General features: G+C 36.1%; 1 protein-coding gene across 1 annotated transcript in view; it reads left to right on the top strand.

Annotated features, from left to right (window-relative positions):
- LOC139141968 (TPR repeat-containing protein DDB_G0287407-like) overlaps positions 1-23,188 on the top strand; it is a 42,188-nt gene that overhangs the window by 6,595 nt on the left and 12,405 nt on the right. Inside the window, exons 5-8 of the mRNA XM_070711750.1 lie at positions 3,069-3,196; positions 7,920-8,132; positions 13,824-14,036; positions 14,599-14,799. Coding sequence (XP_070567851.1) covers positions 3,069-3,196; positions 7,920-8,132; positions 13,824-14,036; positions 14,599-14,799 — 755 coding nt within the window. The remainder of the gene's footprint in view (positions 1-3,068; positions 3,197-7,919; positions 8,133-13,823; positions 14,037-14,598; positions 14,800-23,188) is intronic.

Below are 23,188 nucleotides of genomic sequence, written 5' to 3'. Positions count from 1 at the left end.
TTTTCTCAATATGAATAAAAGCAATTAAAGTAAAAGCATAGTTGACACATTTAAAAATAATTAGAATATCACATTAGGCTAAATACTTCACAAAATTGTGTTTCTTGTAATGTGCTTCCTAAAATAAGTGTAGGTTGGACAGAGGAAAATGTTATTTTCATTTTTATGGGCTGAGACCCATAAAATAAAGTGAAATTTAGAGAATTTACTCAAAATTTTTTGAAAAATGCAAACAAAATGTCTCAGGTCGGATTTTTTTTAACGGTTACTAAGGTTGGGTTTCCAGAAACACAAATATTTTTTCATTTGGCTGTAGTACAAGTGGTGATAATAAAAGTCTCTTTCTGCAAAAAACTACAAGAAGGTACAAAATAATCTTCACAGCAGATAAATCTAAAATTGTGTAGCCTTGAATGTCATCAGGTGAACGGATATTTCAGTCATCAAGAAGAAGGGACCTTTAACCTATTCATCCCATTTTCTCTTTAACCCTTTGAGCACTGCAATTTTTCCCACCAAAATTATAGTGTGCAACATTTTACCAATTTTGTGAATTTTTCTGTAATTTTTTGACAATTTTGGACCAAATGAACATGGCACTGTATTGGCTTCAGATTTTTATCAAAATTTTAGCAAAGATTAGGAAAATCGATCGACTGGCGTATATTGGATATAGGCAACAAAATGACGTTGGCACTCAAGGGTTTAAACAGATCCAGACTCATCATTGATAACAATGAGTTTGGGTCAAACCAAGGTACAGAATTGGTTAATCACTGTTATCAGTAGGCTGGGTGGATCGGTCTATGTATAGGGAAACATGCGTGAAGTTCAGCTATTTTATACCTCCTCAAAATATGAATAATATGTGTAAATAATGTCTACAACCTCAAAGTTTTGAATAAATTCCGTCCAGAGAAAAGATGAACTGAAATTTTTTGCTACCAGCAATGTAGTTAAAAGAACTAAATTTAACAGATGTAAATAAGTCAGTTTCCAAAACAATTTTGTGCGTGGTAAGTGCTTTCTCCATGAAAAATTTCCTCCACATATATTCTGCCAAATTTCAAATAAAAGAAAATTAACACATTTCAGGTTTTTTTCAAAAGTATAAAATGTATTTTTATGATCTGATATTTAATGTGTGACAGAAATGTGCACTTATAAACATATGTTGACGACACGTGACAACTAGATGTTTGTATGACTTGAATACCGGACATCATAAAAACAGAAACAAAACAATTAAATAAAAGGCGTAGTGTTATTGAACACCATTGCAATTTGATAAGCGGGGTACAGGTGTGAAAAATTCAAGGACATGTTGATTTGAAATGCTATGTGACGCACCTTTCCATAGATGTTACTATGGCAACAGCATGTCTCAGCTTGTCAGTTCCTTGAGTTCATATAGTAAGGGTAATAATAAGAAATATACGTCTATCCTTTTTTCTATATTTACTGGGAAAATTGTCTATGTATAGCCTAATCATGAAGGGTTTACCAAGTGCATTTATTGGCTCCCATGTACCATGCGCATCAAAAGTCTGGCTTGTGGATCTATTTGTATGGGTTTTTATTTCTGATTCTGAAAATTGAACCTCTTTGCCGTCCCTTTTCATGGGGATTTCTGCGTACGGGGGGATCGAGTTATTGACAGTTTCGGAGAATTTGTCGGAACACGAGATGAGCATTGATACACGTGATATCTCAAACACTATAGTCGTGTGAAGTGAATTGTGTAGGAGGGAAGAAGTCGTGAGATTCACACAACAGCCTGACAGGAATCCCAGTTAACTGTTTTCTCTAAGCCAGACACCTGCATAGAGGAGTGCCTATTTTTTTGATATGTTATCCTGCAAGATCCCTTTACAAAGTATACCGTATATTGGGCATACAACTAAAATGTTTGGGACAGGGTAGTCTTCAAGAAAAGCTTTCAATTGTCAACTTCATTTGTCACCCCCATGTACTGTGTGTGACAAAGTTGACAATCCCAGTGACCAAACTTAAATGCTCGATGTCTGAAAAATATAACTTATATTTTCGATATTAATTTGTATAACAGGCAGGCATAGGTACATCTCACCTATTTCTATACCATGGTTACAGTTTTATTCAGAGAAGTTGAAAGGTGACTTGGATGTCAGGAGTAAAAATACTCTTTGAATAAGGTCTAGAAAAATGATTACATCAAGTTTCCTCGTCGAGACATCAAAGTCACAACCAATGAATTTCTCTCTTTAATTTTAATTTTTTCAGGTGTACACAAAATAAACTTAAATGCTAAATAGTCAGTGTTGCCAACAAAGTTATTCACTTTGTAGCGAAGCAGCACAGTCACTGTTTAAGTTGTGAGTAAAATACCCATTACGGGACATTTATTTACTGTTGATTTTTGTCGCTTTTTGGGGAAAAAAATTCAAGAGTAGAAAAGGAGAAGCGGCCATTGTGAAAAAGTGATTATAACTACCTCTGGTTGAGTTTTTTCAACAGCAGTGAATTGATTTTTCAAAAATTGTTTTTTTTTGTCACCTGACTGCAAACATATGAAATCTGCAGTTTCATTTCTTTCATTACTTAGGGTTGTGTGCACCTTGACAATGAAAGACTCAAACTTTTGCTCAATTTTTCCATAAGGAAACTTTTACCCCTTCCATTTTGAAATAAAGAATAAAAATCAGGGGTCGCTGTACAAACTTGGGCCTCTTGAAATTCCAAATGACTATAAAATCTGTATTCACTCTGTAGGAATATTTAATTTTCGATTTTCACAAAATAAGCCAGTGAAAACTTTGTTTTGCTCCATGAACTTCAAAATGAACCGTCTCACAAGTGGTAGGCCAAAAACGTATCTTAAACCCTTCCACCACCATGGTTCCAACCAAACCCATTGTTATCAATGGTGATCTTGGACCTGTATACAGGGAACTGGGGGTGAAAGGATTGGGAGTCCAAATATCAGTCATGGAGGGGCATTCTACCTGAAGTCAGAAATTTACAGGACTTTGATTGTAGAAACAATTAAACATGCACTTCTTATAGACTCATACTTTTCTGTCCTTCAGACGAGAGACTGCAAAAACTACAGGATGAGTATTCCTCTGAGGACGTGACAAAACTGGTGCATCAATTGATGAAAGAGAAAGCCAATATGCTGGAACAGCTCCTCATCATCATTGACGCTGTCAATCAAGTAAGTGAAGACATACAGTTCCTCAGAGAGAGAGAGAGAGAGAGAGAGAGAGAGAGAGAGAGAGAGAAAGAGAGAATATGTGTGTGTGTGAATTGGAGGTATTTTCATATTTCATCTTTGGAGCAAATTAATGACAACAATTTTCATTATGCATGTACAGTCTGGTTTTTGTTGTATTTTTGTTGTTTGTTTTATCGGTTAGGGGCTTGGGATTACATTTACTTTTATTGATGGAGAGCAAGGCTCTCTGGATAATAAATGCAGCCCACGGCTGTCATGATCATCAACTATTGATCAAATGAAATTCAATATTTAATCAGCAAATGGCTTTTATCTTACATGAACAGGGCAAATGGAAATAGGTTTATAGTGATTTTTTTTGTTAAGTGCAGCTGGTCAGCATTGGTTGTGATGTACATGCACATACATGTACCCGTACATGTATATAGCTCTCTTGCCCTGCTGTGTTTTCCATGTCTGTCAGTCAAAACTCTTTGCAGTATTCGATCATGAATGTAAAGGCAATCAATGAACGATGCTTGGACAAATTGCAGATCTTACAAAGCGTGAACTAGCTACAATGTGCAGCATTTCAGAAGATAAGCCAGTGGGCTAAACGCGGAATTAAAATGGACCTTCTCAGTTCAAACAAAACTACATACACAAATAAAATACTCACAGAATTATGTGTATTTCCATACATTTTTATACATGGTGGTTTCTTTGTACCACTATCATATGTTGTCTTGGGCATACTGAGTCTGTCAAACACAGCAGCGCGCAGTATTTATTTGAGAGAAGAACCGTTGGTTAGCTGAAACTCCTTGTTATGGAATCTTTCCATATTTCTTAGCAGAAACAATTGGAGATAATCTTGTAAACTTTGGTACTAGAGAAATTGCCAAAAATTTACCAACACTTGCTATTCAAAATAGCCGCCATCCCTGTTTGAACTCCATGTGGAAAAATTTAAATTTTCACAAATAAAAGCCAATGAATATTTTTTAGTCCCCATGGATGTTGTCCGGCGGGGACTTATAAATTGGGTCCTGTCCGTCTGTCCGTGCATCCCTTTGTCCGTCTGTCAGCAGCCATTTCTCTGTCACCCCCTAGCCGATTTTTTTCAAACTATGTGCAGGGATAAAGTGCTGTGGCAAACATATGCACATCAATTTATTTTGCGATACGATCCAATATGATCCCTAGGCGGCCATTTTGTTGCAATTTTTTCATGTTTTTGAACCATAATATCCCTGAACCGATTGCGTTTAATGTTGGTACACAGATAAAGTACTGTGGCATACATACGCACATCAATTTATTTCGCAATATGATCCAATATGGCCACTGGGCGGCCATTTTGTTGCGATTTTTTCATGTTTTTGAACCATAACTCTACTATCCCTGAACAGATTTCATTCAAACTTGGCACATAAACATTGTATTGTAGTGTGCATTTGCATGTCAATTAATGGTGCGAGCAGGGACTGTGTCATCAGCGATGACTTGTTTTACATTCGGCGAGCTTCAACCCCCCACAATAAGTGGTAAACCTAAAACACTATTGTGAAAGTATGAGAGTCCAAAATATCTATAGCTAAGGCACATTCTACAATTGCTTACTGACAAATTGTTCAGCAGCCATGCAGATCATTTAGACACGGGACATGCTGGGTTTCATTTTATCTTTTTTCAATTCTGAATGATTGATGTGCTGTACCTTACTGTTCATCAGTAGAGTGTAACACTTGTATTATCTTTTTCGAGAGCAAATAAATTTAATGATGATTAAATTCTCTCGCTCCTGAAGAATTTGTGTATGTCCTTATTTCAGCAAGTTTTATAGCTCTCCTGATCAGGACACCATCCATCTCAACAAATTTATTAACCCTTTGAGCGCTGTATTTTTTTCCCACCAAAATTTCAGTACAACATTTGACCAAGTATTATGAATTTTTCTGTGATTTTTCTGATAATTTTGGACTGAAGGGGACATCACATTTCATTTGCTAGAGCTTTTTATCAAAATTTTTGCAGAAATGAAATAAAAATTTACTGGGGTATATTTTATATAGGTAACAGAAATTGACTTTGCTGCTCAAAGGGTTAATCACAGTTGTTGGTTTGTTACCTTTTAAGTGCCAAATTAAACTGTTGTTGCCTTTACAGAATATAACATAGCCAGCAACTCTTTTAGATTTAGACAATTTATTTTAAAAATTTGCCCCAAATTTTGGTCAAAAATTGTAGTCATTGAAAAGTTATATGCATTTGGTACAAAATTATTGAAAAAATTACAGAAAATTTTATGAAAATTGGTAAAATTTTACATTTAACTTTTTATGGGAAAATTTACAGCACTTAAAGGGTCAAGAAATGTCTCCACAATTCTGGTCTGCCATATCTTCATGAGTTGATTAGTCTCTTTGTCCTGACGTAGGTTGTACAATCTACGTTCCAGTGATCAATTTAAACTTAATATCATTACAGCTAGGAAAAAATTGCGATTCAGTTTTCAGTGTTGGTTCCCCAGTTTTAAGAACAGCTATGCCTTGCAAAATCTATCAGATGTTGCAATAATTTCAATGTTCTTTAAATATGATGAAAATACACATTTAATCTTCTACCGCCTGAATTCTATTTGTAAAAGCAATTTCAGTATTTTACCGAAAAGTCATGCCTGAATGGGTTAATATTGCCTTCTTTTAATCGGGAATTGTCCTGTATTTTATGCATGTTAGATAACTGTCTCAGTGGATTGTAGATTCTATAAAATAAATTATATTACATTTATTATTCTCACTTTTGTGCTGGTATATTATCATCTGCTGCAGCCAGGAGTCCAGACAATTACTTCTCTTATGCAACTCTGTATATTTGTTCCCAAAGTATTTGCTCCAGTGCCATGAGGTGTGTTTTTTATCGCACTTGATCATCGTCACAACGAACCAATTTTACATCTCTTGGAAATTTCCTAAATTTGTGTCAACTGCTTGAACAATATTTGTTTTTATATACATCATTGGCCAAAGTAATTTGCATAAGTTTTTGGAGGTTTCATAAAAATAAAAACACATTGTATTTCGAATAGGACTCATACTGCTTTACCACCAACAAATCTTTGTTTACAAATTTTGTAAAATGTACTTCTAATAAAACACCTTCATAATTGTAGAATGTCATTTTGTAGGGTAAGTGTAAGAAGTTACTGCCTTGATTCTTGAACGGACACTCATACATTACTTGGAAACAATCAAATAAATATGAAATTTGCACGTCATGTAAAATTTTCTGCGCATGTTTTTTAACTGCTTACAACAGCTTACTTCCAAAATTTAGAGTCGGTGCAAAACAAGAATTTAATTACTCTGGCCTAGTAGATCTTGCTGAAAATGTCTATTTACTCATAGAACTGTGTATGTGACATTGTAAGGAATCAATTTCATATTCATAATCGTCACTTTCTCTGTTTGTATAGTGGCCAGTTTTCATGTTTTGATACAAGACTCCAATGCCTGCATATTTTTCAGCTCACTATCTGTCTGACTACAGATTGGTGTTCTGAACGTGATAGGCCTTACTTTGGTCACTAAATTTCTTAAGTTTTATTTCAATGTGGCAATGAGTATTTTTGTCCTGCAATGCTTCCTGTTGCAGTATTTAAAAATAAAATCATGTAGACTGTGTTGTTAATATATTTTTTGGCGATTAATCCTAGATAATTGTGATATTTTTCACTTTTATCCATGATCTGTAAGGACATTCTCTCTTTTGAAAGGAAAAAAAATCTCTTTTGCATTCTATTCATAACTAAGTCTTTAATCACAAGATTAAAGCAGTATTACGCACAGAGTAATCAAATTATGGTTTTCCTAAACCTGTGTACTAATATTTCAGAGAATTGGATTTTGTCTTTGGGAAAATTGACTTGAAATAAGTATGGTTACTTACATGTATATTTTGGAAATTAATCCTACATTAACTCATCTATCTTGCTGAGGACTGACTCATCTATACCTCAGACACCATAAGAAATTTTTGATGAAATGGCGGCCATTTTATATTTAAAATAGTGGTAAAATTTAGTAAATTTGTTTCTTTAAACAGGATATGATATTTTGACCTTTAAACATGTTCAAAATATGGAAAAGTATTGCTCAAACTTTCACAGAGGAAAGTTTGAGCAAAAATTTTAAATTTTAAATTTTTAGGTACACATTACTATTAAAAACTTGCAGGCGTGACTTTCTGATAACTTAATTACCAGAGTTATCGTATACATAGGGGTTTTTGGTCGGAAAGAGCTAACAAGAGGTTTAGTTGTCATGCCTTCGATGTTTGTGACCTGCTCTCCCACTGTTTCCTATAGAATTGAATAGGCCAACAGTCAACATTGATGACAACAATGGCTGTTGCCAAAAGCTTTGTATCCCTTCAACCCTATAAGCACAAAAGTCAATATTTTTCACCATCATAAAATATACCTCTCAGTCAACTTTTTTCACATTTGCTAAAATTTTGATAGAAAATTGTAGCCAATAAAATGAGATATCCATGTGGTCCAAAATTTGAAAAACGATGGAAACATTCATAAAAATTGATAAAATGTTGCGTAAACCTTTGATTGGAAAAATTACAGATTAAATGGGCACATACATGCATTCTTTATAATTCTGCCATCATCATGGCTATCCAGACTTCAGTATTTTATCTCTTCTTACAGTTGACAGATGATAACAAAATTGCCCAACTTGACTGGCTTCCAGCTGAGGTGTCCGGGCACAGCGTTCGCTGTATTGTCAGCGTAGTTAAGGATGCAGGCTGTTTATCTGTGCTACGAGACTTTACACCGCAACCTTATGAACTTATGGTCAGCCAGCTAAACACGTCCACAAAGATTGATATTGTCCAGCACTATCTTGGCAGGTACAGCAAGGTAAGAAATTTGGACACATACCAATAGTAAGAAATTGTCTTAAAACAGTGTTTTATTATAAAACTCATGAAAATCATGGATGATATTCTTCATTACACAACCAATTCTGTTTGCTAATTTTGAATCTTGTACAGAAATATGAATTTCACAGCAATGTTTAATTTTTACACTTTGAAAAAAAAATTAAATATTCTGTGTTCACAAAAAACCAGTGGTGAAACTGAGAAAAGTAACCTTTTTATTCACATACGCATGTACTGCTGAATTAAAGGTTATTTTCCTTTTTTAAAACAAAAAATTTACGCAGCAACCCTGGATTTTTAGTCTTGATCAAAAACAAAAAGGAGAATATTTTGTTGAGCAGAGTGATATAGCAAAAGTTGAAAAATGTAATTTTGAAAGTGTATATTGCCTACATTTACGTTATTTAGTATCCTTAGGGAACATAGGATTATAACATTTGTATAATTTTTTTTGCTGAGTTAGGTAGTCTGCCAATTCATTGTCTCACAGGGGTACAATGTGCAAATAAAACATTATGACTAGACAAACTGCAAGAAAATATTTGTTTTGCCATGTTTAACCCTTTCACCACCATGGTTTGTCCCAAATTCATTGTTTTCTATGGTAAAGTTGGACCTGTATACAGGGAACTGGGGTGAAAGGGTTAATCTTAGTTTAAGTAGCTCAGGGGAGATATTTATCTTTCTGATGAAGCATTGTCCAACTGTTTCAATTTAAAATGCATGATGCAGTGCATGATTTCCAAGACCAAAATTATACATCTGATAAAAAAGGCTGGGGAAAAGGAATGGAAATTTTAAAAGAGACCCAATTTTAGTTCTGCCTGAAAAAGAAAACAAAAATTTTGAAAACCTGTGGTGAAATAACAGGTCATAATATTAATCTTTGAAATTATTTCATAATTCTAATCCTACTGTATTTCCATATATACTGCTGAGTGTAGTTGCAAACAATAGGATAAACAATAACAATAACAATAACAAGGCAGTATTGCTGAAGGCAATGAGTACTTGGGCCGTGATAGAGTAATTTTGAGGACAATATATACTACTATTCAAATATGGTCTTGAATTTCCTCCTGTCAATGAGGCATTTGATTAACTGGTTATTAAACGAAGCAATGGCATGGCAACGGCAAAATATGTCTAGCAACTTTTGTGGAGTTTGAGGCAGGGGTTCTTTATTTATAGCGGGAATTGCTTAAACTCCTTAAATATTCAAATTACAGCAAATTTCTTTTGTTCTCGATGGTAGATGTCTAATATTTAGATGGGCATATTTAGATTTCTACCCTATAGTTATCCCTATATACCAAAAATCGGACATCCAGCTCTATTGGCTTGCTCAGAATTAGATATGCGCATAATTAATGAGGTACAATATGTGGTGTCATAAGGTGTCCCATCATACCATTTATGAAGGGTGTAGCACTTGTGGTTACTGAGTTGTGGACAAATATATATATTTGAGGTCAAAGGTCATCGAGGTCTCGTGACATTTTGTCAAAATAATTGTATTGCTAAGTTATTCCTACATACCAAAAATCAGACCTCTAGCTCTATTGGCTCGCTCAAAATAAGATATGCACATAATTAATGAGGTACAATATATGGTGTCATAAGGTGTCCTTTCATACCAAATATGAAGGGTGTAGCACTTGTGGTTACTGAGTTGTGGACAAATATGTATATTTTAGGTCAAAGGTCATTGAGGTCATGTGAAGTTTTGTCAAACAAATTATATTGTTAACTTATCCCTATATACCAGAAATCAGACCTCTTGCTCTATTGGCTCGCTCATAATTAGATATGCACATAATTAATGGAGTACAATATGTGGCGTCATAAGGTGTCCCATCATACCAAATATGAAAGGTTTAGCACTTGTGGTTACTGAGTTATGGACAATAATGTATATTTGAGGTCAAAGGTCACCAAGGTCACATGATATTTTGTCAAAATGTCTGAGATATCTGCGTGAACCGATGGACTCACGGACGGATATGAGCCAATCTATAAGCCCCCTGGACTTTATCCGTGGGGACAAAAAACTGTGTCACTGCATCCTTTAGGCAATATGAATACGATGAGAAACTAAATTTCTATTTTTCTTGGCATCATACATGCGATCTATGGAGAACTGCCTTATACATGGGAGTCTATGGAGGTGTAAACTAAAAAGTCCTCTAACACGGCCAAATTTGAAAGCATTGTGAAACAAATCGACGTGCATCTGTATGGGGTTGGGTACTAGGCGTGAACGGACGCACGGACATGACCAAACCTATAAGTCCCCTCTGACTTCGTCCGTGGTGATTAAAAACAACGCAACAGTTATTACAGCTACACCGGCGGTAGGTTCATATCCAGAGCCCCATACGGTCTGCCGCCGTCGCTTGAAAACAATCTCATGCACCCGGCCATATGGGCAGCTGGCCGGATGCATGACTTCTCGGAGAAGGCGAGCTGTCACGTTCGAGCTCAGGATTATTTGTCGATCAAATTTCAGTAAATTTACCTTACCTAGATGAAATTTTGTCTATAGGCTGAAATTTCGCCGAAGTTTGACAAAATTACATCGATTTTTCAGGTTCATATGCGACATTTTTGAGTTTTGAGTGCAGACAGAAATAAGTTTTGAGGCAACATGGCTGCGACCCCATGTTGACCCCTAGCCCTGCGTACGATGCTATGTGCTACAGCTAACACACAGCATCGTACGCAGGGCCAGCGAGAGAGTTGCCGACATCGACGGTTATTTACGAGAAGTGAATAAAAGACTGTCATTTTTGGAAGCGATCGAGTAGCTGAGGTAGGCTGGGATACGACTGGGCCCAAGAACGCTGAATTTCGGCAGTAATTTGGCTTTTTACGTCAAGTCCCAAAATGGATTTGAAGTCACCGACCCAACGTACGGGTCTTTGCAGGGCTGCACAGCTGTGGTGAGCGGGGCGGTTAGCTGTAGCGGAACACACAGCATCGTACGCAGGGCTAGTTGACCCCCAAGTGAAAATGTGTTCGCGATCAAATCTTCCTATATTTTTTTCAGAATTTTCAACAAAATCATTGCTTCTTACATCTTTTGTAAAATATAAAATACTAAAATAAAACTGCGATGTGCCATGTCTCCAGATTTCTAAAATATCGTTCGTTGACCGTTCGACGCAAACTTGTGACGCAGTTGAAATTCAATACTGACCGCCAAATAATCTTACAATGAGACGAGATCAGTCTAGACATCCTCCAAATTATCCAACCATTCGCATTGGAGTTCAGCTCGCTTAGAGTATCATAACATTTTTCGGCCTTCTTTTAGATCGACCCTAATATCTCCCATTTAGGAAATAAATACACAAGCTACCTCGACAAAACTTCGTGCACCATCCAAGACCAAACGCACTACAAATCTGTCTTGACGTCATCATCTCCTTACATGGTAATCGGCATACCGTATTTTTTAGCAAAGGGGACACAGAATACGTCGGAGTATTCAGTTTCAAAACGTATTACATTGTGTGATGTTGTCAAAAAAAGTCATGTTACTGCAGTGGTATAAATTACAAAACACAAAAGTTCAAATCAGTTTATTTTGGACTGGCTTTACCCAACATTTCATATTGTTTCTTATGCCAGATTTGACCACGTGCTTACTGGCGACCCCTTTTCATGCAAATTTGTGTCAAATGATGTGTTCCCCTGGAAAAACAAACGTACGATTTCTAAATGAAGGAGGCGAAATTTGCCCTCAAGACGCGAAACCACCCCTTTTGGGGTGTACCTAGCTATTTTTAACGAGCTTCTCGAATCTGCAGCTCTATTTCGAAATGATGGTCTGGTTTTCTCAGCTCAAGGATAAGTGTTCTCCATCGCTGTGGGCATTACTATTCTCAACCGGGGGTACAGTTTCCAGTCGTAATGTTTTTCATTGTGTCCGGGATATAAAACCTTTCCTTTTCAAACTTTCTCTTTGATTAACACTAATCCACATCTTGTCAGTGATTAAACATGTTTCAAGTTTAAATGTTAAATTCTGGTCTCGAGCCCTCCTGTTCGACCAAACCGAAATTACCCCTCCCACTTTGGCTCGTCCAGTGGGTGTAGCAAGGGTCGTGCCATCGCCTAGGAAACGGAGGGTGCATTAATTGTTGCATTTCGATGCACATTTTGATTATATTCAGAAGATTTTGTGGCCAGAACTCAGATAGAGAAGCATTTATATTCACATCTCACTTATTCAAGACTGGCTGAGAGCAGCACTTCCATTCAGTTAACATCATTACGCCATTTATTATGCCAAGAAAGATGAAGCCAATACATTTTGCCCTCCCTGGTCTCAGCCAGAAATGGTTATACCTTACAGTTTTTTCCCACGGAATGAAAACAAATGTACTTGGGCTGAGGCCCAAGTACAACAATATGAGTTAGATGAAATCAACGCAGCTGGTATTATTTTTTATTGAAAATGATTATGCCTCTACATAATGTATGATAAGACCAAACCAAAATACAAAAGAGCATTTACCCCTTTTACATGCCGCAGAATTTATGTAGAAAAATGCATTATTATCCAGTGAAGAATAAATTTTCCAGGTTTTATCCAAGAGTATTTTACGTTTTGAGTTTTCAGCCATAGCTGTCATCAACACAGTTAAGAAGCAGTTGTTTGTCATGTTAGAAACAGGGTCACTGTACAGTAGTTCTGTGTAGATACTATAACAGACAGTCCTAATGTACTGCCTTTGTGTCCATCTTTGGATGTACATGAAAAATCTATGATTTGAAATGACACATAGCAGATACTAGTCGTGCAATAGTAATTATATCAAAAGGGTAACAACCTCCAGGGATGTGTACCAGATGGGTTAATATTGACTGACTCTCGGAAAATACTGATTCTAGGGATGTTACAGAATATTACCCAATTATGTTGAAATGAAAAGAATTGAAAAATGAATGTATGCTATTAACTGCTTCAGCCATGTTCATCTGTAATTATTTATGGGATTCTAGGTTTAATTTTCGTATTTTATTGCATTAATCTATCACAGGCTGTTTAGCAAGACTTAACTTTTTCACAGAGGTACATGTATTAAAGGTTTTAGAAAATTCAGTTAATGCTCAATCCTTAGAAAGGTAGACGGTGATTTTTCTGTGTAAAGTGAGGGAAAATGATTTATGTAAGAGTCAGTCTGTGCGATTGAATATCACAACTAATTTCTTGCTAGGTAATCTGATACAGACAGCTGTCCCAGGGTAAAACTCGGAAAGATTGACAACACTTCAAGAGTACGTGGCCTGTTTTTAACTGATAAAATATCTAAGTGGCTCTCGGACCATGCAAGTCATAACCTAAGCTGTACATGTACATGTATTTCTCTGGTTTTTCGTTCCTCATTTATCATGAGACGAGAAACAAAGTGTTTGTGTTTGGTAAAGAGGCTTCTAATGTAAGCTGATTACCCTGGTTTCCTATTCTCAAAGCACAGCCATACATGTAGGTGAAATCTGTTGCAGATTTCACAAGAAGATTAAATCCTGGTGGAAAGAACGTAATCCTTGTATCATGGTAAATGTAGTTCACCTCAGTATTAAATTTTCAAATCATCTTTCCTCTCGCTGTTTAATTCTGATTTTGATTTTAACTATTTTTTTTTTTGAAATCAAATAGAGGCTCGATCCCCATCAGTTAGCCTTGTTGACCAAATCAGAGGGAGCCCAGAATGCACTGTGGCTGACACTATCGTGTGAGGAGCTCAGAGTGTTTGGAATCTTTGAGAAAGTAACCGATCGGATCAAATCTTTGCCGGAGGATCTAGATGGATTACTGGCAGAAATACTGGATAGGCTGGTGAAGGAGGATGACACTGGCTGTGTTGAAAAGGTATTGTGACAGAGGGGAATATTTTTTGACTTCTCCTCCTCTAAAGTAAAGTCCAAAACACCAATGTTCAACATAAATGTAAAATTTACATGTACCATATGCCTATAAAACAAACAAATTTGTCATATTATTTCACCAGAAGTTAATCCATACATTACATGTATGCTGAAATGTGCTCACTCTTTTCAAGAAGTTCATTTAATCAATCTTTCTTGATTTTGCTTCTGTATTTTGCATTTTATATTGTCAGATTTGTGTTTTTATAATTTGTTTAATTATGCAAAAACAGGTATGATTAGAACATTTAGATGATTAATATGTACTGGTATCATGGCTTGTTTACCATACTTTAAAAAAAACCCATAATTTCAAAACTCCTTGCCAAATTTTTGTGTCAATGTGTAATTTGAGTACCTTGTCATGAAATCAGTGCCCTGAATTTGTACAAGAAATATGGAATATCTCCACAGTATCTTGCATGTCTTTTGATTGAACAGAAAGTGGCATGCTTTCTCTTTTATGTTATAAGTCATAAAAATCTGAAATTTGTGCATTTTTCCAGACTCTCTGCCTGCTCTATTGTTCCCAAAATGGTCTTCCTGAGACAGAACTCCAACAGCTGCTCGGAGATGTTGACAGTGATACTGCACTACCCATGCTTACCTGGGGTCAAGTTCGTAGGACACTCAAACCCTTCCTCAGAAACATTGGCCTGGTTGGAAATGTTGAGTGGTTGGACTTCTTTCATCAAGCGATCGCCAAGGTAAGGCTTCAACTACATGTATATTATGATTGCTGCTTGGTTTTTATAGTAACTGTATTGAGGTTGGTAGCTAGCACTCATTTCCCATACATATGTATTGCGTGGAAGCTGGTGGCAGTTTGTATCTGTTGCCTGTATATGCCTGTACTTATGTGTACACATGTATATACTGGTATGTCCATACTGTACATGTAGGTATGTCCATATGGATGGATGGACGGACAGACAGACTTCATAGCTGCCGTATTAATCACTTTTAATTTGTATTTGATGTGAAGATGCATCATAAGTTATTGATGAGATTTAAATCATCCTGCTGGTCTTTGAAATATGCTAATTAGCATATTTATGCAAAATTGGTCACAAATAAATAAGAGATTCAGAATAAACTTCATTATTATACATCTACCATCGAGAACAATAGAATTTAGCGTGCGCTAAAAAAGCCGTACGGAACGCGCGCCCGTTCCGTAACACGTACGATTTCAAGGCGCCCCATTCCCTGCGGCTGTATCTGCGCGTTCACTGTAGAACAGTTTCAAGAGACCCCTTGGACGAGTGCCAGAACAAGTCACGGTATGTGTGTAGTGCACACTCCAAAACTTGCAGAAGCGCGCCCGAGGTAGCGTTCCACACTGGCGCGATAAAATCGGAAGAAAAATTGTTGACATTGCACGAAAACGGTCACTACTCCGACATTTTGATGATCAGGAATGTAAGATGTATAATAATAAGGGTATTACGACAATACCGCAAAGGATGCACTCGGACATTGGTGCCGCGCATCGCCCTCCGCTTCGTGTCGGGCGATACGCTGTGCCAATGTCCTTGTGCATCCTTTGCGGTATTTTCGTAATAACCTCATAATAGGCCAAACCCGGAATTCGAATCGACCACGGTACAAACAAAGCCATGTGCGCAAACGCGCATAAACGTACGTGTATTTCCATGCGCTTTAGTACACATGTGGGCTTGTTTATACCGGGATCACGTGATTATTTGGGCGTAGTGAGTCTGTAGAACGCATCGCGTCCTTTTTATTCCGGAGTAGAACAATTGCTTTGATATTTAGCACATATATTCTTTGGAATGCCCCACTTCACATATGTTCAGATTAACATTAACTTTGCATATGTAAACTTCAATGAATTTATTTCTTAATATCTTCATAATTTGTCTAAGTCTTCAGTCCAATGTTGTCTAAGTCGTCAGTCAAATGTTTATTCAATTTCTTTCTAAATGTTGATGTTGTTGATATGTGAATATGTAGGACTGATTTTTCCATTTTTGTCAAAAATATTTCTTTCTCTGGAATAGAAGTACCGGTAGCTATTGCAATAGCACTTTGTTTTAGCAAATTTCTTGCAATAATTTCATTCTTGCTCTTCAAATGATAATAATAGAAGCATATTGAATTTTTGGTGCATAATTCAGATTCCATTCCAGCTGGAATGTTGTGTCATTGACACTTGTTTTCAATATCGTCGTGGGAAGAATTTGTTATCATTGTATTAAAACTGATATTAAGTTAACACTTTAACATAGAAAGCTTTGAAATACGTTGAATTTTTGCTAAAATAAATTTTCCTTTTTTGTCACAAGAAAATACACAAGGGGTCATAATATTTTTATTTTAGTAAATCAAATTTCCTTACTTTGTAGTGCTATTCAAAATAGCCAACATCGAATGGGCTAGCTCCATGGAAGAAACTATTTTCCAATTCACGCAAAAAAGGAAAGTTATAATTCAACTTACTGTTCTATTTTCAAAATCAATCTTTGAAGGCTGAAAACCAATAAAGAACTGTAACAATTAGAATTTGAAACTCCGAAAATCTGTACAAGATGTTCTAGCTGATGGTGAAGTCAATTGAGTAATGTAATGTGATTTAAGTTTATGAATTTGAAACCATAGAGAGGCTATTCCATAGACTTGAGGACTGTAGAGGGACAGAAATTCTGAAAATATAAATACAGGGTCAGTAATAGATAAACTGACTGAAAAGACATTTCAGATGAAGACAAAGATGTAAGTACATGTACCGGTATGGGAGTGATTAAAGGTACAAAGTCGGCCATTTTCATGCATTTTGTTTGATGCAAGATACTTCTTATATTGTTTGACATGTTGAAAGATACTGAATGAATTGGTGACCATGCATATATTCGACCCTGGTTTTAGACAAATTAAATGAAACCATTGCGAAAATGTATTAACGGTCATGACCATTACCGGTAATTCATTTTCATGATGGTTTCGTGTGTCGTGTCTAAAACCGGGGTCAAATATATGCATGGTCAACCATTCATTATCTTTCAACATGTCAAACAAAATAAGTAGTATCTCATATCAAACAAATTTCATGGAAATTGGCCGACTTTGTCCCTTTAATGGGCAGGCAAGCAGACAGACAGACAGACAGATTGACTGATCTGCTGGAACACGCAGACAATTACGCCGAGCCAGCAAACAGATTGACAGTTCAGAAAAAAAAATAGATGCCATGTAGCCACATACATAATGTATATGAAATGTATTTGTAAATTATATCCTTAAAAAAATCGGACATGATTGACATTCAGAAGTATTTGACATTTAACGTCACTGTGACAGAAATAAATGCACTGATACATCTCAGAGATTGTCAAGTCACACTACGTCTCATTCAGGGAAGACGTTTCAAAGACTGACCTGAAATAGTCAGAATAGAAATGCAAGATTGGTCTTAAACGGGGGCATCCTATTCAATAGCCTCTTTGCCAATTGCTTTCGCTCGGCCTTTAGGGTTCCTGATTGAAATGCGCTAATGCACTGACGGTTTAAGGTTGACTTGATATTTATATGCTAACCCTCAAGCCATGCTCTGTCATTCTCAAAACTGCAATCATCGAGAAGGTTGACAATGATGCCAGTTGTTTTGTAAAAGGCAAAAAACAGCAAAAAAACAACTGCATATTGAGGTCGCATAATTGAAAACGAAACGTGATTTACGAAAGTTGTTTAGAGGTGCTCTGCTTGACTGTGGATTCAGTGTGCATTTTACACAGTGAATTGTAATTTTCTGATCTCTAGGGGGCTAATCATTTCAGCTTTTGGAGTGGACAGCTCATTAGCTAGTGGTTTTGATTTCCAAGGTCTTAATGACTCATTTCAGTAAGTTGCCAGCAGGATGCATTGAAAAGCTTTGTAAGCGTGTCGTGCATCCAGTGCCAACGTGACTTCCTGCCCAGTCCAATCGCTTTGTTCACCATGTGTTTATCTTCTCACATTATCCTTTGCATTCCCACCTCACAAACTCTAGCTCACATGTATGTTTCAATTGATGCTTCTTATTATTATAATCATGATTTTTTGTAACAGTGCACTATACTTCATCTCAGTGCTCTTTACAAGGCTAAAATCGCATATAAGAAAGGATACAAACTAAAATGTCTGTCAGACAAAATCCAGGCGAAGTAACTGTTACACTTTGTAATAATCGGTAAAAAGGTATATCGTATCACCATGCTTAAAAGAATCAATCATGCAGTTTATGTGGGAATTAAAAAGGAGTTAATTCTATGTTATCGGCACTGCGATTGAAAAGGCGTTGTAGCCGTAGGTTTCTAGTTGTTGTGTTGTTGTAAACGCCTCAATAAAACTAATTTGTCTGATGAATGAAGGGAATAACGGGAAACATTTGTTTCTATCAGTGGATGAAGTTAATCTAGGCACTTACTGGAGATGATTTTAAATGTTATGAAAATAATCTTCAATTTTAACTAATTCTTTGCTCGATTGCTAGTCAATGGCGCCTATATAAGACAGGTTTTATATGAATTATGATCAAACTTTCTGATACCGGTAATCAGTCGAGCTGCGGCATTCTGCATGGATTTTAACTTTTGTAGTTGGTAGCTACTGATCATGATTCCATATAGCAAGCTTTTGCAATAGTCTAAATGCCATGTTACAAATAAATGAAGGTTGTTTCTTGGTTGTCGGTGTATGTGTCTATCAGGGAATGAATTCTCTTTATTCTGTGCAGGCAGATACGCAGATTTACATATTGGTGTTTATGTGACTCGATCATCATAAAACCATCTGAATCAAACATTGTGTATCACACTTGATGGAATTATTTCTGACTCTCTGATTTTGAGACTTTCTAGGCAACTGTATCTTTCTTTAATCATGATGAGAAATGTAGTGTTTCTGTTTTGTCATCATTCAATACCAAACTCTTTGCTATTATCGATCCACATAAATCCACAACACATAATTCTCTGTAATATAACATCATCAGTGGTGTTTATCACACTGTGTAGCTTCTGGAATCATCTACATACATTGTTCATAAAACCTTGATACATGTATCTAATGATGTGAGCAGTGCTGTATATAATGAAAATAAGTACTGGTCCAAACACAAAACCCTGTGGATGATGTACCGGTTGTGCCTTCAATGGTAATGCGCTGCAGACGATTTGACATATATGAATGAAACCACTGAAGGGCTGAACCTGTGACTCCATATCGCTGTTCTTTACATATGTAGTAAAATTCGTTGATCCAGAGTGTCAAATGCTGCTGACAGTTCCAGCATTACCAAAACCACATCCTTGCAAAAGTCTAAAGTTAACTGTTTCTCATTATGTACACAAAGCAAAGCAGTCTCAGCTCTGTGCCAAGTATAATTGACCCATTGACATTTTGCATGTAATTGCATGATGCTCGGATTGGTAGGATTTCTGTCGCTCAGCTATTATTCTTTCTATAGACACTTGGATAAAAATGGCAGATTTGATACAGGTCAGTAGTTCCTGAGTACATGGTGATCAAGATTTGGTTTTTAGCTACTATAGACTATAGTCTATAGAAGCTATTGGGATGGGTATCCGTCCGGCGTCCGGCGTCAGTCTGTATGTATGTATGTATGTATGTATGTATGTATGTCTGTTTGTGAGGCGTCCGTCCACTCAAATATCTTGAGAACCGCAGTACTTACTGATTTGATATTTGTTGTGTAGATGAAAAATATGATTTTGAGAAACTATTTTTTTAATTTTTTGATATTGTTGAAAATAGGCAAATTAATGCCAAAAAGGTGTTTTTGGTAAAAAATCTTCTTCATAACCGCTGGTCAGACAGCTTTGTTATTTGGTATACAGGTCCCTAGGGATAACCCAACTTAGATTTGTTCAAATTTTGATGAAATATGCAAATGTGTATTTTTAAGGAATTTTTTTGTCATTTTTGGTCAAAGTTTGACTTACATTGTATGTAATTCTTGTACTGTATAAACCCTATCAATTCACCCAGAAAAAATAATGAATATGATTTTAAATAATTGAATTAATTAGGAATCATCAAAGCCAAAATAATTATAGTGTGGAATTATCAGAAAGTTCAACTTTTTTTGACAGTTCATAGTGAATTGAGGATTAAAACATGTAAAGGCAACTTTCCTGAATCCCAACTTTGATATATTCTGAACCACCATTTATGTTATCTAAAGAAATTGCTCATAATAGTTTGTCATGATAGGGTGGTCAAATAAATAGAGATAGAGAAAGTTCTAATTTCCATTTATGGTTGACTTGGTAAGGATAAAATAAGATTACTTTTTGAGGAAAAAAATAGAGTGGTCAATTAAAAGAGTGGTCAAAGTGATAGGTTTTTATGGTAAAGCTGGGCTGTAAGATTCCTCATGTGCTATTTATAGCAATTATGCAATCTGTGTAAACAGTGCAATGAAAGTGTAACATGATTCCTTATAATGCTTTTGATGACCTTGAACTTCTTGAGTTTCAAACATTTGTCTTTTCAGTGTGCTTTCTCTGAGTACGTACAGTCTCAAATTATTCAACAGAACTTACTTACAATGTTAATTTGAAAGTTAAAATGTGCTTAGTTAATAGGATGAAAATACTGATATTAAAAGATAATCAGCTCAAGATTCTTTATAACCTGACAGATATGCTGTTTTTTTATGACGTAAATCTTGATTTAAGCAAGTCTTGTTTACTTTAATTAGAATGTAATTAACTCTCGTTTATTTGCTATTATAGACTAATATAGTCTGATGAAATATGCAAATCTGTATTTTTACGGAATTTTTTCCATTTTTGGTCAGGCCATCCTGAAATGAGCTATCAAAGATATCCACCTTCTTCATCAATACATGTGTCACAAAAGGTTATTCTCTACATAACACAGCAGAGCTTAGCTCTGTCAACTGTTGAGCCGCTTGTTTTTTCAAAACTGCTGGTCAGACAGCTTTAATATTTGGTTTACATGTCCCTAGGATGACCTTAGTGAGATAATTTCATACAGTCAGGAAATACTTAATTTTGTATCCATGTCTATAGTAGCTTCAGGGACAATGGCCCTATGTTTTAATTAAGATCTAATCACGTAGACTTAAAACTCTGTGGAAAGACACCTGTCAAGAGTGAAGCTTTAAACAAGTGAGTGATAAAGTGCACAATGCATGTGCTACATGGATGCACTCATTCAATTGGTTGGTAGTGTAAGTATCTACTCTACAAGATTTAGTAGGAGCATTCATAATCAATTTCAACATTTCACCATCTGTGAAAGGAGTGATAGACAAAGTGAATAGCCTGGTGACTGTATGACTCATTCATACATGACTGGTATAGCTGTCTCAGCTTCTCTACTTTACTTTGAAAGAAGTTCAAAAATGTAATTCACACTTCTTTTGGAGTCAAGGTATCAGTCAGTGATGTTACCGTTCACCTTTTCTGATCTGGTGAGCTCGTCAACAATGGTAAAAAGTCCTTTCATTCCTGCCACATCAATACAGACACTTGACTTTCACTTCATCGGCACAATGATTGTATTCCAACTGCTTTGCCACAAAAATTTTGCATTGAACAGTCAAATCAGTGAATCGCCATCACAACCCAGTGTCATCACAAATCTTCATGCAACCCTTATTTTTTAATGACTTGCTTTTTCAATCAAGCACAAAAGTCAATAACACTGTTCGGTATCTGTGGTGTTCTAGCAACTGTCTGCGTCATCACGCTCTTTTTGGGTAGTCTTTGGTGAATCTATGATTGTCATGGTGACTTGGCTGTAGGGCATTGCTCATTTTGATGAAAGGAAAAGCATGAAGTGTTTATCAAAAAAGTGTTAAGCAAATGTGTATTCCCACATTTCAGCAAATATTTCATTATTTTGTCTTTGTATGATTTGTAATGCTGTTATAATTCTTTTTTTCTGAAATGTCGACAAAATATCCTAGCATAACAGTGTTGTAGCATATTCATCCAGAGTAGGGCTAGGGAACAGAAAGACATGTTAATTTATGATTTATTTAAATTAATTCTTGTGTATTAAACTTTTAATAATGAAGAAATTCCCCTGAAATATTGCAATTTTTCAAGGAAAATAAAAAAAAATATTTTTCTTTACATCACAAAATGTTGTTGTATCTTTGCTTTGCACTCCCAGGGATGATTTTGAAAAATGCATGTGGGTGTAAAGTTTACAACCAAAATTTTCTGTTCATGTGTCCTGGCATTAAGTTTAGCAGTGTTGTGACCGCCTGTGTACTTATGTACGGGTATGGTGATGTTATTTATAAACTGTACATAATCATTATCTTTCAATACTAACTATGGAAATTTTTCCTTATCATTTCACTTTTTCTGTGAGCATTTTACTCATTTGTTGTGAGATTCCAGACTAATTTACAGGCTCTAATTTAATTTTAGCTGACTTTATTTTCTCAATTCAGGAGGTTTTGCTGACTCTCTAATCTTTTAAATTTTTTTCCCCACCCTTTGAGAGTGATGCACCTTCTGGGCATTTCCCCTACCTAATGGAACCATGCTAATTAAAGCGCAGTGGTCGTCGCGCTGCGCGTGCGTGATTTTTTGTTGATAAATTTTTGTTGATAAACATAATTTTTGTAAACATAAGTCTTCTCAACTTCAATAGGAGTGAGATGGGAGCAGTCCCCCACTTTGTTAAGGCCTTTGTAAGACTCAACATCATGCAATAGTAAAATATTAAGATCGGAAACGAACTTCAGTGGTGTATTTCTATCTATAAACTCGAGTAGAGCTACGAACATTGGGACACTACACTCAGCACATTATGTCGCTGAGTTTACTGCAGCAGACACAGTGACAAAAAGCTTTGATCGCGCGCGATCACGCTGGTTGTACACAATGCTATGTACAGTACAGTGAAAATACATAACTAAAATGATCAACATTGCCTATATATGTAGACCAGCAACAAGCACAATGCCTAACACAAAAATTACACTCAAGACCATGATCGGCAAGCCAGAGCAGGACACGGGAGATGTTGTTGGGAGACGGTCACCGCGTTGACGTACACGGATATAGAGAATCCGGTCCCACAACGTAC

This window comes from Ptychodera flava, chromosome 10 (genome assembly GCF_041260155.1).
Source record: "Ptychodera flava strain L36383 chromosome 10, AS_Pfla_20210202, whole genome shotgun sequence".
NCBI classification, from domain to species: Eukaryota; Metazoa; Hemichordata; class Enteropneusta; family Ptychoderidae; genus Ptychodera; species Ptychodera flava.
This window is presented reverse-complemented; position numbering and strand designations above follow the sequence as displayed.